The sequence below is a fragment of the Arachis ipaensis genome, chromosome B4, assembly GCF_059453495.1.
Source record: "Arachis ipaensis isolate K30076 ecotype BB chromosome B4, ASM5945349v1, whole genome shotgun sequence".
In the NCBI taxonomy this organism is placed as follows: Eukaryota; Viridiplantae; Streptophyta; class Magnoliopsida; order Fabales; family Fabaceae; genus Arachis; species Arachis ipaensis.
This window is the reverse complement of record NC_142439.1, coordinates 125,857,666-125,873,904: the sequence shown is the minus strand read 5'-3', so window position 1 is coordinate 125,873,904 and position 16,239 is coordinate 125,857,666. Positions and strand designations below refer to the sequence as shown.

Genomic DNA, 16,239 nt, shown 5'->3' with positions numbered 1-16,239 from the left:
ATAATAAACTAAACACTCCAAACATTTATTTTTGTCTAAACTTTAGCTATACATTATAGATTAGTGCCGAAAAGAATGCAATGATATTCTATATATGACTAGACACTCTTCAGCAATCAGCACTAACATAACTCGAAATTCAGACCGCTAAAAATAGAACGAGGATTATTCAAAGTTTCAAACCAATGTGATGTTAGTACTTCCAGTTACAGTTATCCTACGTTCCTTTTTTTTAACAATTATTACTTATATTTAGATATTTAGATTATGGGTTTAAAAATTAATTAATTTGTATATGACATAGCAGCATGACATAATGTTTCATATTTTGGTTGGTATTTCTATTTCATGACCCCTCAAAAAAGGAGAAGAGGTTGTTGATTGAATCTGAATCAAAAACTTTGCTTAGGCTTCTTTTCCTTCCCCTCATTTCTTTCTTCTTGTGAACCTGTGATCTTTCTTTTCTTTTCTTTTCTTTTTCTCCTTTCTCTTATAACAGAACATGGCTTACAGAAGAAGGCAGGGTCCAAAGTCTTCAACCTTTGAGGATGAGATTCCTCAATCTCAATCATCATTACCTGAAAACAATGAAATCAAGAGTGATTTTTCATCGTCGTCGTCATCCGTTGTTGCTCAAGCCAAGGCCTCCGCCTCTGGCGGCCACGCCTTCGACCCTGCCTCTGATCATCACAAATCCAAGGTCTTTTTCCTTCCCTATCAAGAAATCTTTTCATTTTTCTTATTGATGAGTCTATCTTATTGGAAATGATACCATGTGTTTGATGATTTGTCTCAATGAACGAATGAATGGGTGAATTTGCATGCATGCAGAATGATGATGGTGACTCAAAGACTGGCTTCTGGGGTGTCTTGGCTCAGAGAGCCAAATCAATTATTGATGATGATATTAACACTGTTCCATATCCGTATTCATCATCACATGCCACTATGCCACAAAAATTCAGATCATACCCATTCAGTAATACAGGTGCTCCAGAATCTCAGGTGATTAATGTTGGTTCAAATGTGAGGCAAAAATGTTGATTCTTCTTGAATCCATCCTACCATCCTATGATTTTCGAATACTTAAAATTAGTCATTGTATCTGTTCTGATATTAATTACATGCTTCCAATTATGTTATTACTTTTCATACTAATTTTTCAGGATCTTTAGTATAACTTGTTGTGTTGGCAATAATTCATATTAATACTGAAATGGAAAAACATTTCCCTCTAAATGGTATTGTATTGTATCTATATCTTGTATTTGTATTATTAAACCAATGGATGTGTTATGTTTATGGTATGATTCCTAAACTCAATGTAAATCACATGAACCATAGAACTGAGACTCTAAATCTATGTCTAGTTGAATTGGAATCAATTGTGTTTTCTTTTGTTTGCCATGATTGGGACTTCCCTTCACAGTCGAAGCCGTCATATCAACAACATGAATCTCATAATTTAGGGGACAACCCTACAATTAGGAAGGGATTGGAGGCAATCACTAGTTCCCTTAATCACTTAGGTGACACCTTTGAGAAGGCTTTTGAGGTAAATTCTCCGTCTTATATGTTTCCACCTTGGAATTGGTTTATGTCCACAGTTCATAACAAGTTACATGGCTTTGTTTGAATTAGTTGGCAAATGTTTCTTCCACGCTTGAAACATCAAACCTGATCTATGTCTATTAATGATGTTTTATTATAGGGTAACAATGTAGTAACATCTTGCTTTCAGAAAAAAACAGAATTGTGAACTAGTTGAGACACATAGTTAACTACTAATTTGATTCTTCATTATCTGGTGTATGGGAATTGTATCATTTCAAGTATTGAAACAACATAACCATTATCACATTCTTCATCTCATTGCTGCTTCTCAAATTTCTTCAGGAAGGCCGAATGATCGTGGAGAGCAAGACAGCAGAACTGAAGACTCAAATCCGGCTTAAAGGAAGTCACGAGGACAATGAATCACAACTCAAGGCATCTCGAGAAGTAAGGTGCCAACTATGTAATCGTGTGTTGTTGCCTCACTAAGTGAAGGCACAGACTGTATAAGTTATATCAGAGATGTTAATAGATTTTTTTAGTTTGAATAAGATGGTTCTATGCAGATCAGTAATGACACATTCAACCATTATAAAATCATAAGAAAAATACTAAACCAGAATTTCATTGTCAGAAGTTTATGGCAGAACATCATAATGTTTTTTAACCATTGGATTGATGAGTAGTTTTCAACCTTTTACTCCTTTGAATTATCAGCCGCTTCTGATAGCATTTCTGAAAAGAAAATTGAGTTTGTAATGACAGTTTAGTTGAATAAAATGTTTGTGGTCTTAAGTAACTGAACAAGCATAATTTCACTTTGCTTTGGTTGCGACTTGCAGGTGGCAATGGCAACGGCTGCCAAAGCAAAACTACTTCTTCGCGAGCTAAAAACTGTTAAAGCAGATTTGGCTTTTGCGAAAGCCAGGTGTTCTCAACTAGAAGAAGAAAATAAAATGCTCCGCGACCGCGATACCACTACCACTAAGGGACAGAACCGTGAAGATGATGATATGGTATTGGTTATTTGTTGTTCCCTATTTCAAATTTGATATGACAACACCTATGAAGCACTCATACAGGCATAACAAAATTTGAAAGCATCTTCCAATTTCATGTGTTGTTTTATCTAAACATGAGTTATATGTCTGAGTCTCATAAGTTTATAACCTCATTTTTGCTGGAGATTATTTTTTTCATCCCTTCTAGCTTTTACACCATTGCATGTTTGCCTATCATATACAGCATTGAAAAATAGTTAAAGTGGTACGCATTTTGTGGTTGAAGGCAAGAGCTTTCTTTTGCTTCAAGCACACTATGGAATTGTTTATTATATGCATATATACTAACTACCCTGTGTTAGGCATATATCCCAAGAACTCATTGTGTTTTTAACAAGAATATGATCATTTAAATATGAAACTCCTATATGGCTATATTTTTGTAACTTGTACAGATTCGGTTTCAACTGGAGACGCTTCTTGCCGAGAAGACTCGCTTGGCAGGCGAGAATGAGGTATATGCTAGGGAAAACCGTTTCCTAAGGGAGATTGTGGAGTACCATCAGCTGACAATGCAGGATGTAGTGTACCTGGATGATGGCATCGCCGAAGTCCCAGAGGTTTATGACAGCTCGAGTGGGGTGTCCCGGATAACGTCTTTCAACCCATCACCATCAGAATCACCTCTTCGAGTGGTTATTCGGAACTCAGAAAGTTCACCTATTCTCCCAAACGAGATGTTAACTGTGATAGAGAAAGATAGTAAGAGTGCATCAGAAAATGAGGCTCCTCTTCCCAGTGTCTCAGCTTCTCCAAAGTGATATATCTGTTCTCCTTCAAACAATAGCATTTAGTTTAGATGGGGTTCTTCTTGTTTAGAAGCAAGGAAAATGCATGTTTTTCTTTTTTGTAGCATTTATTAATTTGTTTCTATTTTTTACCACTGAGGAAGAGGCTGGGTGATATTTCAAGAAACTACACATTTATTTATTTATTTATTTATTTTTGTCTGACTTATGTTCATGGTTTTTTATTGTATTGGCTGATATTGATCTATACAAAGTTATTCTTTTTTCTTTCTTTTTGTAACTTCTTGTAATTCAAATTGCACTTTTTTCTCATCTTTATATTAGGGAAGTATTGGTATTCAGATTCAATGCATTAATAGAAGTCAAATTATCATAAGAAGATTAATAAGTTAAATAACAACAAAACCAGCCAGAGATTTTGGATGGTGAATTTTTTGAACAAAAATCCTATATTATATGGTACAGTGGCCTCAGAATCAGAATGTTACAAAGTATCAGTAGCAAGTCCAAATCAATTCATTCCTTTCTTTTGCATCAGAAGATGCACAATCAAGCTTTGAAATGACTTCATCTTACTGCCTCATCTATGAAGTAATTAAAATTCTCTACTAGTAAAATAATATTAACCAGTACAAGTAGCTAACACAAGTTCATATATACTTGTAATTGTTTCATATAACGATACCATATAGGCATTTACGCAAATGATCTCATTTCATGTCCTTTATATACTTTTCAACAATCATCAGTACTTTAGAAAGACACCTAGAATTAACTCAGCTCATGCCTCGTATGAAGTATTTAAGTAATAGTGACTGAATGTTCCTTTTTGACCATTCTCTGAAAATTAATCTTTACTGTCATCAGTATTTATTTTGGTCTAGTGAGATGGAGAACCTATTTCATAGTTAGACCATTTTTTGAGCTACATACCTATTTCAAGTGACAACCAGGATTATGAAACCACTGTATATTGTTTGATCATAACTTTAGTTATTTATAACTAATCTATAACAAATTAAAGCAATATCACAAGTGAAATGATGTTGATTATCCTTAGTCAAAGAGAAACAAAATGTTCATCTAATAAATTCAGAATAACCCATAATTAAAAGCATCTTCACATAGTTCTTAATTAAAACTACCTCCTACTAAGTTATCATAATATATAGAAAAGGAAACTATCAGATCAAATGCAATAAAACAAAAACATAAAACTACACAAAGATTGTGTGAAGTGAAGCAACACTCCTTGCGGGTGTGTTTCATAAACCACATTCGGAAATATTTGTCACTTTTACACTATATATGGCAGAAACTGCAGAAATAGACCTTCATTTCTTAATGAAGAGTCAAAGACTTACAATGAACTTCCTCTAGCTTACAGGGTCATTAGAAGATACACTTAACCTCTTACTAGTACATTATATGAACATGATGCGACCAGTTCAATGCGACTCATCCGCATTCGACGTTCTCAAAGTGTAACCACGAATGCCTCCAGCGAAATTTTACATGTGTTGTTGGTGTATATATATCAAGGTTGCTTCTTTCAAAAATGTAAAAAGCTTCATAGCAGAAAAACATCCTGGCTTGTATTTATAATATCTTAGAATAACTGGAAGAATAAACTAGTAGAACCATCACCAAATGACCTCAAGTCTGCTGGTTTTACCAAAGCCCTGCACAATGGGCAGGTCCTTTCCCTCTCAAACCTGGTAAAATAAGAGAGCAAGAAAATAGAAAGGAATAAAAATGAAAATAGCAAGAGAGATTGAAGCACTGCAAGATCAGTGAATTTGGCTTCTCTACCATTCACATTCAACAATCATAGCCACTGATTTGAAAATAACAAACAACAACAAAGCCTTATCCCATTAGGAGTGGACGGCTACTTTTGAAAATAAAATAATTTAAAAATTTGAAACATAGAATCCTGTATGATAGATAAATATATCTGCAATTTTCTCATCAACGGCTATTATTGCGCATTCTACTACCTAAAGAGCCGGGTATACTCTAGAAAAGCCAAATCTAGGACCAGATAACTCCATGCTAAAAATTAAAAAGCATAACATGAAACTTCTAAGTTAAAATCCATAAAGATGAAGCAAACTATTGCTACATTTGAAAATAAAAAAACTCATACATACAGGTAACCAAGTGCCAATTCAAAATAAATAAAATAATTTCAGATTACTAGGCAGACCAGTATATATAACAACAAAGCAAGTCTCACCACTCTGATACACAATCTTCACAGAAGATGTGTTTACAACGAAGTAATATTGGAGCATGCATCTTCTCTTGACAAATAGCACAAAGATCACCAGCCGCAATCACCTGCCAGCAGATAAACCCCTTAACTTGCATGAAAAACTAGCATACAAGAAAGGAAGAGGCTACAAAATAATTATTAACAGATAGTGAAGTATGGTAAGAACAACTTATAGGAGGCTATAAAGTTCTTAACAACAGACTTCGGTTATTCATTCAGCACCACCAAAATTATGGAGCCCACAGTACCTGCTCTGATGTTGCATAAGAACCATAATGAACTTCTTTCCGTGACAATGCCTTCACTGCAGCAAAGAAGGCTTGCACCTGACAACCAACAGACACAGGGTTTAAGAAAACCACCACCAGGGACGAAGTAATCCACAAATAGTTTAAAACAATAAACTAACGAGTTCCTATACAATCCCAGGTAAATGACATACTTATCATGGAAGATGCTATGCTACAGTACACCATGACAAATATTTTAAGCAACAGACTACATAAATGAAAAAACTATTCCAGCCACACTACTTGATTTCTTAGAAAAATGCACTGAAAACTACTTATTTTTACCTATAGGGAAAACATTTTAAAGTTGAACATCTTAGACCCCCCCCCCCAAACACCAAACAAAAAAAAGGCAAAAAAGGGAAGTTATTTCCATTCTCTTTTCAAGAGATCAAACTTTTAGCTTCCACAAAAGAGCTTGTATCAACAACTAAAGCTTATTCTTAAGCTTCATGGCTTGATTTCTTCCACATCTGTTGGGAAGCTAAATAACAAAACTAGTGGTAAACCTGCCTGCCTACTTTGATGAAGTAAAAAAACCCAAAAAAAAAAAAAGGTTAACATGATGAAGGTTTAAATAAAAACACATAATTATGCATATACCATTCAAAAAGAATTGAAGTCACAGGATGGCCAGATAAAATAAAGGGCCGACTTTAGATCACCATCCACAAACTACAATGTAACAAAATATAATCTCCATTGGTTTTAAAAGATAAACACACCTTTTCAACCACGGATGTGAGCTTAAATGTTAGATACAGTCCTGTCATCAATGATGAAAAAAGGCTTCCATATTCTTTGTTTAGAAAGAAACGATACCAAACCGGTGTCGGCAGCAAGGCACGGTATAGCAAAAGAAGGTACTCAACTAGAGTCAGCATTTGCCCCTGACAAACAAATGATAGTAGAATCAGAATGTAATGATATCTGAAAGTAGTTAAGATTCTGAAACCAAAATTCTGTAGCAGAGGCATGAAGTTGCTATACAACTTATTAAGACCCTGAAAAATAACCCATCTTAAAATATTCCAGTTACCCTCAATTGCTATTTCCAAAAGGTAAAAACTCTTTAGAACTTAACATATGTTCATAGTGCTTCATATTTTATGACCTCACCTGCCTACGATAATTTCGGCCTCTGCTGTTCTTGTAATAGATCAACAATATACACTTGAATACCATTGCAGCCTGGCGGACCAAAGTGTCTGAAATTGTGGAACACAATTAAATGCAAGGAAATGAGATTATACCGTGCAAGTGAGTTTCAACCAAAGAAAATAATTCCAAGATCCATAATAAGAGTTTCCACAACACAAAGGCCTTCATGCTAACAGGCTAATTGTCGGAAAAATTATTAGTTTGACAACAGACACAGATGAATGAGAAACAATGCAAGGATTGATGAATCATGATGGCACATGTCAGTTACAACAAACTAAAAAAGTACAAAAATCTGAATGCATAAACCAAAAGCCGATGAGAATGGAATTTAAACTCTTTTTGACCCTTGAACACACTCAGCTGCTTGTCAAAGTGCAAGTTGAGACAAAAATAATGGCTATAAACATTTTCCGGAACAAAATGCAATCATACCCCCCCCCCCCCAAAAAAACAAAAAAAAAACAAAAAAAACACCGAAAACCGAAAACAGAAAACAACTAAAAGTTAAACACCTAGCAAGTCAAAAGTGAGGGAAAAACACACCATTAACCATGATGATGAAAATTGCATGCCAGAAAGGCGGTATCTCTCTCGGAGGAAGCATGACCAGCGGATACATCAGATCATCATTCTGATACCACCAATAGATGCTAATCACATGAAGTGAAAATGCAACAGAAATCCCAATGAGAATAGGTATTTTCCTCTCTCCCTGCAGCCACCAAAAGTAGCCATACTCAACAAACAAACAGAAAATCTTCACACCAGCAACAAGGGATTAATTTTCAGCAAATAACAGAGTAGCCGTAAAAACAACACATCACCTTCAGAGCTGTTTGTTTTCTTAGAATGTCATTCGACTTGAAAAGGACAGCCGCAATCCAAATTGTAACAAAAAACCCTGCAATGACTTAAGAGGTTCACAACAATTCCCAAACTTGAGAAAACAATTAATTAGCTCCTACTCAATCTAGGATGATTAACAAAAGAGCTAAAATTCCTATCTCCCAAATGTGAAAATTAACCCCAAAAAAAAAGACCATGTTTGCTAAGCAAAAATTCATTTTGTTTCTGTCTTTCTGAAGACTGTCTCAGGAAGCTTTTAACTAATACAAAGAAGCACTAACTAATCTGTTTCAATCCCATAGATGATAATACGATAAAAAAACTTAGGAAATTGAAGAAGACACCTTGTAAATGCTGGCGGATGAAGACCACCAAGAGGAGCAAAGAGAACGGAAGAACCTGCTCCACCCACCTTGCAGCATGCTGAATATCATACCTCTGGTAAGAAGAATCCCTCCCATTGCCGCCCCCCTCACCGCCGGTCCCCGCGTCGCCGTTTCCAATCCCATTCCCGTTCCCAATCCCGGTGTCTCCGGTGCTCGAATTGGGCATAACGGACCCACCCTCATCGTGAGGAAGCCCCACAACCAAACCACCCCCACCAGAAGACGAAGGTTGCTCCTCCCTGTGACGATGATTATCGTGATTATCGTGTTCGGAAGGACTAATGATCCTGATCGATAACTCGCCGTCATTTACGGAAGGCTCGGAATTAGGGTTAGGGTTAGGTTCGTGGTTATTGAAATTCGACCTGGTGGTGGTGGTGTTGTTATTGTTGCGAAGAATCCCTGAATATTCCAATAATAGCGACAGCGGTGCGTTAATGATGTTAGAGGGAGAAATAGTTCCGAACCTTCTAGAATTAGAAGACGACAATGACGAAGACGACGAAGAAACCAAAGAGGAAGACGAAGACGAAGACGAAGGCGATGGTCCCGTTCCTCCTCCTCCTCCTCCTGCAGAAGGTACCCTGAACATGTCTGTGTTCGATTCCATGCGCGGTTTTCCCCCAATTTCCCTAACCCTAACAAGAAATCATCAACAAAAACCACCCAGAAATAAGAAAAAGAAAAGCTTTTGAATTGGGATTGGGAGGGAACGAAGGAAAAGAGGGGTTAGGGTTTGGATTGATAGATGAAATGGGAACAAATAAAAAATTAAAAAATATGGGATTAGGTTAAAGTGTTAAAGAGAATTGAGTAATGAAAATTTGGATTTAGGAATTGGTTCTGCTTCCTTTCTTTCTTTTCCTTTCTCTCTGAGACAGAGAAAGAGGAAGAGAGAGAGAGAAATTGGGGTAGCTAGCTAGAAGAAGAGGACAAAGAAGGACGATGATATAAATAAATTAAAATGAAATTAATAATTAATAAATAAATAAATAGATATATAGAAAGAAGAGAAACACTCCTTATTTTGAGATACTAGACTTGTTTTTCTTTCCTCATTTTCCTGCCTTTAACAGTTAACACCCACTACCACCACTCTATTTTCAGATTTATTTTTGTTTTTTGTTTTTGCCTCTTTCATCATTAAGTCCAATTGCCATTCTTTAGATAAAAATATAAAATACAAGTTTAATAATTTGCATTTTATCTATTTAGAAGAATTGGTGTCCAATTCTTTTAAAAAATTTTATTATATATAATTCAAAAAATTTGTTATTTATTATTACTTTTAGTAAGTTCACGTAAAATCTTATCGAATTCAATTATTATTATTTAATAAATAAAAAACTGAATCAATAAACAAGTTAATTAATTATGTTTTATATGAGATAAAATTAAAATTTATAATTTTTGAAATGTACAGATAATATTATAAGTATAATATCAAAATATTAATATAAATGATTTGATTTTATAATATCACAAACATATATAGTTGTATGTACTACAAACTAATGTTAAAATCATACTACTACTACTACTATTATTATTATTATTATTATTATTATTATTATTATTATTATTATTATTAGACTTTGTCAGATATTCTTTAAGAACTTTTTATTAAATAAAAAATATTATACTCTAAATTTTAATTTTTATTTATTATAAATAAATCAAATTTAAAATTTAAAATTTAAGATATTTTATTTTTTATTTTTTATCTTTAATAGCAAATTAATTATTATCATTTTTTGTGACCAAAAAAAACAAACAACAAAAAAAAAGAAAAAACAAACAAGAAACTGCTTAAGAAAGGCAGTCCCGCTAAATAATACTCTCAAACTCCTTTCAAGGCAATAAAAACTCCACTTGGGGAGAAAGGATCCTCATTGCAGTATTTGTCATGATGTCTGCTACTGTATTTGCATCTCTCAAGATCAACCTGAGATCAGCACGCCATTTTCAAGACATGATATCTCGGATTTTCAACACCAAATGATCAATAAAACTAGTGCAATCATGTAAATTATTAACAATAGTAAAGACCTCCACACAGTCTGTCTCACATATAATATCTCTTTGTCTTGAGTCCCAAGCTAAAAGAAAACCTCTCCAAATAGCAAACAACTCTCCTGGCAGAATACTATGACTCTCAATTGTTCCCAGATAGCCTCGTTGCCACCTTTCCTTCCAATCTTTGTTAACACACGCAAAATCAACCCGAGCACCATTGCCAGGATAACTAACATCACAATTAATCTTAAAGGTACCCACTGATAGGGGAATCCAAGAACCACTAATGGTGGAGGGGATAGACACTCGTTGCAACTCAAAATTTCGGAGCTCTTTTTCCAAGGACGAAGTCATACCAGTTACCTTGTCTATAGTCCACGGCTCGTGGGGATGAAAGATCTCGTTATTCCTCGAACGCCAAATCCACCAGAGACTAGAAAAGAATCTAAAGGGGCGCTATTTGCTATTATGTAAAAACTAACTCATCAAATCCACTGGTTGACCGGAGATCCCCAAAGCTTGCCAAACTAGCTGGGCTTTTGGACAATCCCGAATGTAATATAAAACTGATTCCTGACCTGAGAAACATCGTGGACAGCTATCCTTGTGTGAAATGCCCCTCCTGAAACGAAATGTAGCTGTAGGAAGAGCCTCCCGAATACATAGCTAGGCCAAGAATTTGTGCTTTTCCATAACATGTTGACGCCAAAGCCAAAGCCAATTTTCCCTATCCTCCCAACTAAACATCTTTTTACTGAGCCATAAATAACCACTACGAGCATCATAAACCTTTGAAGCCGCACCAGTCCAATACCAACCGACCTCTGAACCAACTTGAACATCCGGGTTGTAAGAGTTAATATTGCTCTACAGAGACTGATTCAGAGGAGAATAGATAGTCTCAAGGTTCCACTGTCCAGAAGACCAAAGGTCCAAGATCCGGAGATCCGAATAAAAAATGTGAACATAATCCATCTCATGACACAGTCGCCCCTCTCTTCCCCATTTAGAAAACCAAAAGTTATGTTCCAAATCCCCAATGCACCAAATAAAACCTTCCTTTAGGATATCCCAAACTCGACAAATACTCTTCCAAACATAAGATCCCCTACCTCGAGATCGACTGAAGCAATCATCCTTAGAGGAATGGTATTTTTCCATCAACAGTTGAACCCATAGCTTGTCAGGATGGTGAAAAAATTGCTAAACTAGCTTTCCAAGAAGAGCAATATTAGCACAAAAAGGATCTCTAATTTTTAGATTCCCAAACTTCTTAGGGGTGATCAACACCTTCCAGTTAACTAGATTCATGCCTCTACCATAAGCTTGACCCTTCCATAGAAAGTTTTGCATCATGGATTCTATTTTATTAGTTACCCCTTCAGGAAAGAGAGATACTTGCATGCGATAAGTAGGAATCGTAGTCATTACCGAATTGAGCAAACAGAGTCTGCCCGCCTTATTAAACAATCTCCCTTTTCAGTTGGCTAACCTTCCCCAAATCTTGTCCAGGACATCATTGAAAGTTGTGCGTGTCACCTGAGAGTGATTAAGGTTCACCCCTAAATACTTGCACAAGTTCTGGACAAATCTGATGGAGAACACTCCAGTGAAAATCTCTTTTCTTGTCGCTGAAACATTCCTGGAGCATAGCGCTTTAGATTTCTCCACATTAACCTTCACCCCAGAGGTTCTGCAGAAGTTTTCCAAAGCTACCATTACAGTTTGAACTTGCTATTTTTCGGCCTTACAGAAAAGAAGCAAATCATCGACAAACATCAAATGAGAAATTCTTGGACCCCCTCTAGAAACCGCAACCGGCTTCCACAATCCCCTATCAACTTGTTGATTAATAGAACATGACAATCTCTCCATACACAACACAAACAGATATGGTGATATAGGATCTCCTTGCCTAAGACCCCTGCTCGAAGTGAAGCTATTTAATCTATCCCCATTCCAGAGGATAGATAGCGAGGAAGCAGTGACACAACGTATAATCAGATGACTGTCGGAGGAGGAAAGCCAAAACTCACAAGGGTTTGTTTCAGAAATTCCCAATCCACTCTATCGTACGCTTTCTCCATATCAATCTTAAAGGTCAGGCTGCCTTTCTTTGACTTTGTCTTCTTCATGAAATGGAGAACCTCTTGTGCTACAATGATATTGTCTGGAGTTCCTCTCTCCGAGATAAACCCTCCTTGAAGGGGCCCAACAATCTCTTTGAGATGGGGACGAAGTCGATTGACCAGGACCTTCGTTATAACTTTGTAAACCATATTACAGAGACTAATAGGCCGACAATCCTTCATGGAAATCGGGTTTTCTACCTTCGGAATTAGAACCACAAAAATTTCTATCATCCTTGGATCCATATCCAAACTAGAGAATGCATGATGAACCATAGTCCAAACATCAAAACCAACAATCTCCCAGTATTCTTTAAAGAAGAAAGCCTAAAACCCATCAGGGTTCGGCGCCTTAAAAGAATGCATACTAAAAACAGCCAACTTAACTTCTTCCAAAGTAACTGGCACTGTGAAGCTACAACAGGCTTCATCATTCAGGGAAGCCAGCAGCACATCACCAAGACAACCTAAATCCACATCCTCCGACTGGCAGAATAGGCATTTATAAAAGAATTCAGCTTCCCTTCTAAGGACCTCCGAATCCGTTTTCCACACCCCATCTTGAAGAAAGAGATCATGAATCTTATTATGCTTTCTCCGCACAAGAGTCTGGACATGAAAGAACTTGGTATTTCTATCCCCGAATTTCACCCATTGCTCTCTGGATTTCTGAAACCATAGAAGTTCCTCCTGCATAAGCGTGTTATTAAATTCCTCAATCAGCTGTTGTTCTTTTTGCCGCATAGACAAACCCTCCATTACTTCTAGTTACTTTTGAAGGAAATTAACCTGCCTCTCTAATTTGCATTTTCTAACGAAAATGTTGTTGAACACTTTAGAATTAAACTCCAAAGAGTTTTATGCACTTCTGAAAGCTTGCCATGTACCTTTCTATAGCCAGCCTCCCATGATTGGTTCATAATATCTCTGTACCCCGGATAAGTTATCCAAGCTGTAATAAACCAAAAAGGTCTATTCTTTTTCGATTAGGGATGACCTGTACAGCCCACTAGGATAGAACAATGATCAAAATGAAGCCTATTTAAAATTTCTGCATAAGCCTCTGGAAATAGAGATAACCATCCACTGTTAATACAGACCCGATCAAGTTTTTTTGCCACCTCAACACCATGTTTAACCCTTCTGTATCAAAAAAATCGTCTTCCAATAGTCTTCAAGTCAAGCAGATCACTATCCCTTAGAGAGGCAGCAAGCCGATCTGCATGGCGACTCAAGAAGAGGCAACCCTTAAATTCGTGAGAGAATAGTACTTCATTAAAATTACCAAGAACAATCTATGGCCCGCAAAAAGATGAGGACTGAGTAACAAGATAATCTCATAGCAGAACTCTGGTATTAAACTGAAGACTACCAAAGATACCACTGCACCTCCAAATCACATTATTTACTTGAACCTCAACTGTAACACACTGATCGAAAGCATCAACCCATTTGCAGTGAGCACCTTGTATTGCAGAAAGGAACCAGATACTCCCCCTTATGTCCTGACGCCTCTACTATACCAATAGAGTGATAACCAAGTCTTTTCCAGAACAGTTTTAAGTGTCGAAAAGGATAGTAAGTTTCAACCACAATAAAAATTATAAGTTTAAATTTTCTAACCAGCTCTTTACAATTCACCCGAGCTAACTTATTAGAAGCACTCCTAATATTCCAAGCTGTTATATTTAAATTATCCATAATATAAAATAAAAAAATATAAAATAAGAGAATCAAAGTGCTTCACCAACCTCAAACCGAGGCTTGTCCAGTGGGAGTGACTCCCGTGACCTTCGTGTTGTTGGATCTCTATAGAATATCTCCTCATTCTCGCCTACTGATGCAGCAAAAGCCGGCAACATGCCTTCCTTCTCCAATGAAACTGCCACGGTAACACTCTCCTTCACGGCTGCAAGAGGACATGATAATGCTTCCACCGCCGTGCCTCCACTCTTCTCAACCGGCGAGCTCTGTAGGGATGCCGGCCTTGGTCGTTTCCAGAGAGAGGAGCCGCGAGGCACTGGAGTGTGTCGAGTTGAGGAGACCAACATCTCACCATCACGGGAAGCGTTGTGCCTGACATTGACCTGTGACCCGACCCTGGCATGATAGGAGCTGGAACCATCCGTGTGAGGGAAGTGGATGGTAGGCCTGATTGCCCTACTCGAACCGGTTCTAGATTGAGTGCCTCTTTGGGCCTTGTTAGATTGCTTCTGGCTCAGCTTGGTTTTATCTTTCCTCACAACTTGCTCCCACCCCAGTTCATCATGCATGCAAGCCTCCTCAACGTTATTTTCATGTAAATTATTAGCCTCGAAATCCTCTTGCAAATTCAGTGCGGGATTCTCGCCAGTAACACCGCCTACCACATCAGGTTCTACTTCATTTGAATTTTGAATTTTGGGCTCAGGATTTGGCACCGCCGTTGTACCGTCCCGGGCTTGGTGGCATCAGAATTAGCACCCTTTCCTTCTCTGGAGTCTCTACCCAAGTACTGTGCCATATCGTGGCCATAACGTGCACAAGAATTACAAATTAAATTTAAACTTTCATACTCCATTACATGAGTTACGCCTTCCACAATGATATGTTTGGTCACTGGCAGTCCTAAATTTATTTGAACACATGTTTGGGCATATCGTCCTCTCTCAGCCAACTTAGTGGCTAGGTACACTTTGATGGGACTCCTATTGCAGAAGCAATACGCATCATGACCTATTCCTGATAGCACCAGATTAGGAGCCCTAAAACCCGAAATACAAGCGTAGACTCGAAGGATTGCTTACATGGAACATAGTGCCCCTCAATCAACCACGGGCCACTAAGCATGACCTTCTAATGATCTTCAGCTACATCAAATTTTACCATGAAGTACCTAAATCCCACATCAAGCAGATCAAAGCCATCTTTGATGCGTTAGACCATCCGAAACTTGTGTGAAAAAGCTGTGTAACTATAATTTTTATCAAGGGCCTTGATTACCAAAACTTCTCGATAAGGCTCTGCCAAACAAAGCTTGGCTTTTTCAGTGAAGTTTACACATGGAGGTTGGGGATCACCTACTTACCCACCACCGTCGCTATACTATCCCCAGATAGAGATCCTGTAAGTGTAAAGGCTTTCGATTTCTCTGGACCAATGACTTTATCTCTAAAGGAGACCTTTATAGAATTTGAAAAATCCTCCTTGTGAAAAATCGTCGCGGGACTTTAGGTGGGTGCCGTCGGAAGTGGTAGTGTTGTGTGGGAACAGGCGGATTTCTTGGAGGCCTTGCCATTGTCTTCGTCATCGTCGGCGTGGAAAGATGGTGGTAGCGGTGGTAGTGGCAATAATAGAGTAGCAGAAAATAGAGATGATGGTTAAGGTAATAGTCATAGGCGGACAATTGTATAGACAATAGTGGCCATGGCCCCAAGAATTTTGTAAAAAAAAATAGTAGTTCTTGTCTAAAGAAAATAAAGTTAGCTCATTTGGTTAAATTGATGTTTTCCCATCTTGTTTACTCATGTTTAATACTCACCTTCATCGTTCACTTGTTTTTTTATGGTGAAATTAAAATGAAAAAATTCTCTATGATCTATCCTCCCATATATTTTTATTTTATGTATTATTTTAATTTTAGACTAATGATAGCATAGCTAGTAAAAATACAAGTTGCTAATAAAGAGTTGTTATTTTATTTTTAAATTAACATTACTAGTTAAATATTATTGAAATATTAGCATTGTTTACATTAATAAATTTGGATATTTTATTTGCTAGAAAG

General features: G+C 37.0%; 2 protein-coding genes across 2 annotated transcripts; one reads left to right on the top strand and one right to left on the bottom strand.

Moving 5' to 3' along the window:
- Window positions 1-302: 302 nt before the first annotated feature.
- Window positions 303-3,644, top strand: LOC107639743 (uncharacterized). Its single transcript, XM_021121624.2, has 6 exons — window positions 303-700; window positions 832-1,005; window positions 1,430-1,555; window positions 1,897-2,001; window positions 2,397-2,570; window positions 3,011-3,644. Exons 1-6 carry the CDS (start codon window positions 503-505, stop codon window positions 3,374-3,376), a joined length of 1,143 nt encoding a protein of 380 aa, XP_020977283.1. The 5' UTR covers window positions 303-502; the 3' UTR covers window positions 3,377-3,644.
- A 948-nt stretch (window positions 3,645-4,592) lies between these two features.
- LOC107639742 (RING/U-box superfamily protein) lies at window positions 4,593-9,303 on the bottom strand. Its single transcript, XM_016343329.3, has 8 exons — window positions 8,287-9,303; window positions 7,921-7,997; window positions 7,640-7,808; window positions 7,052-7,140; window positions 6,658-6,822; window positions 5,891-5,968; window positions 5,604-5,707; window positions 4,593-5,079 (listed from the first exon to the last, which is right to left on the bottom strand). The coding sequence occupies exons 1-8, from the start codon at window positions 8,936-8,938 to the stop codon at window positions 4,974-4,976; spliced, it is 1,440 nt and encodes a 479-aa protein (XP_016198815.2). The 5' UTR covers window positions 8,939-9,303; the 3' UTR covers window positions 4,593-4,973.
- Between the last annotated feature and the right edge of the window lie 6,936 nt (window positions 9,304-16,239).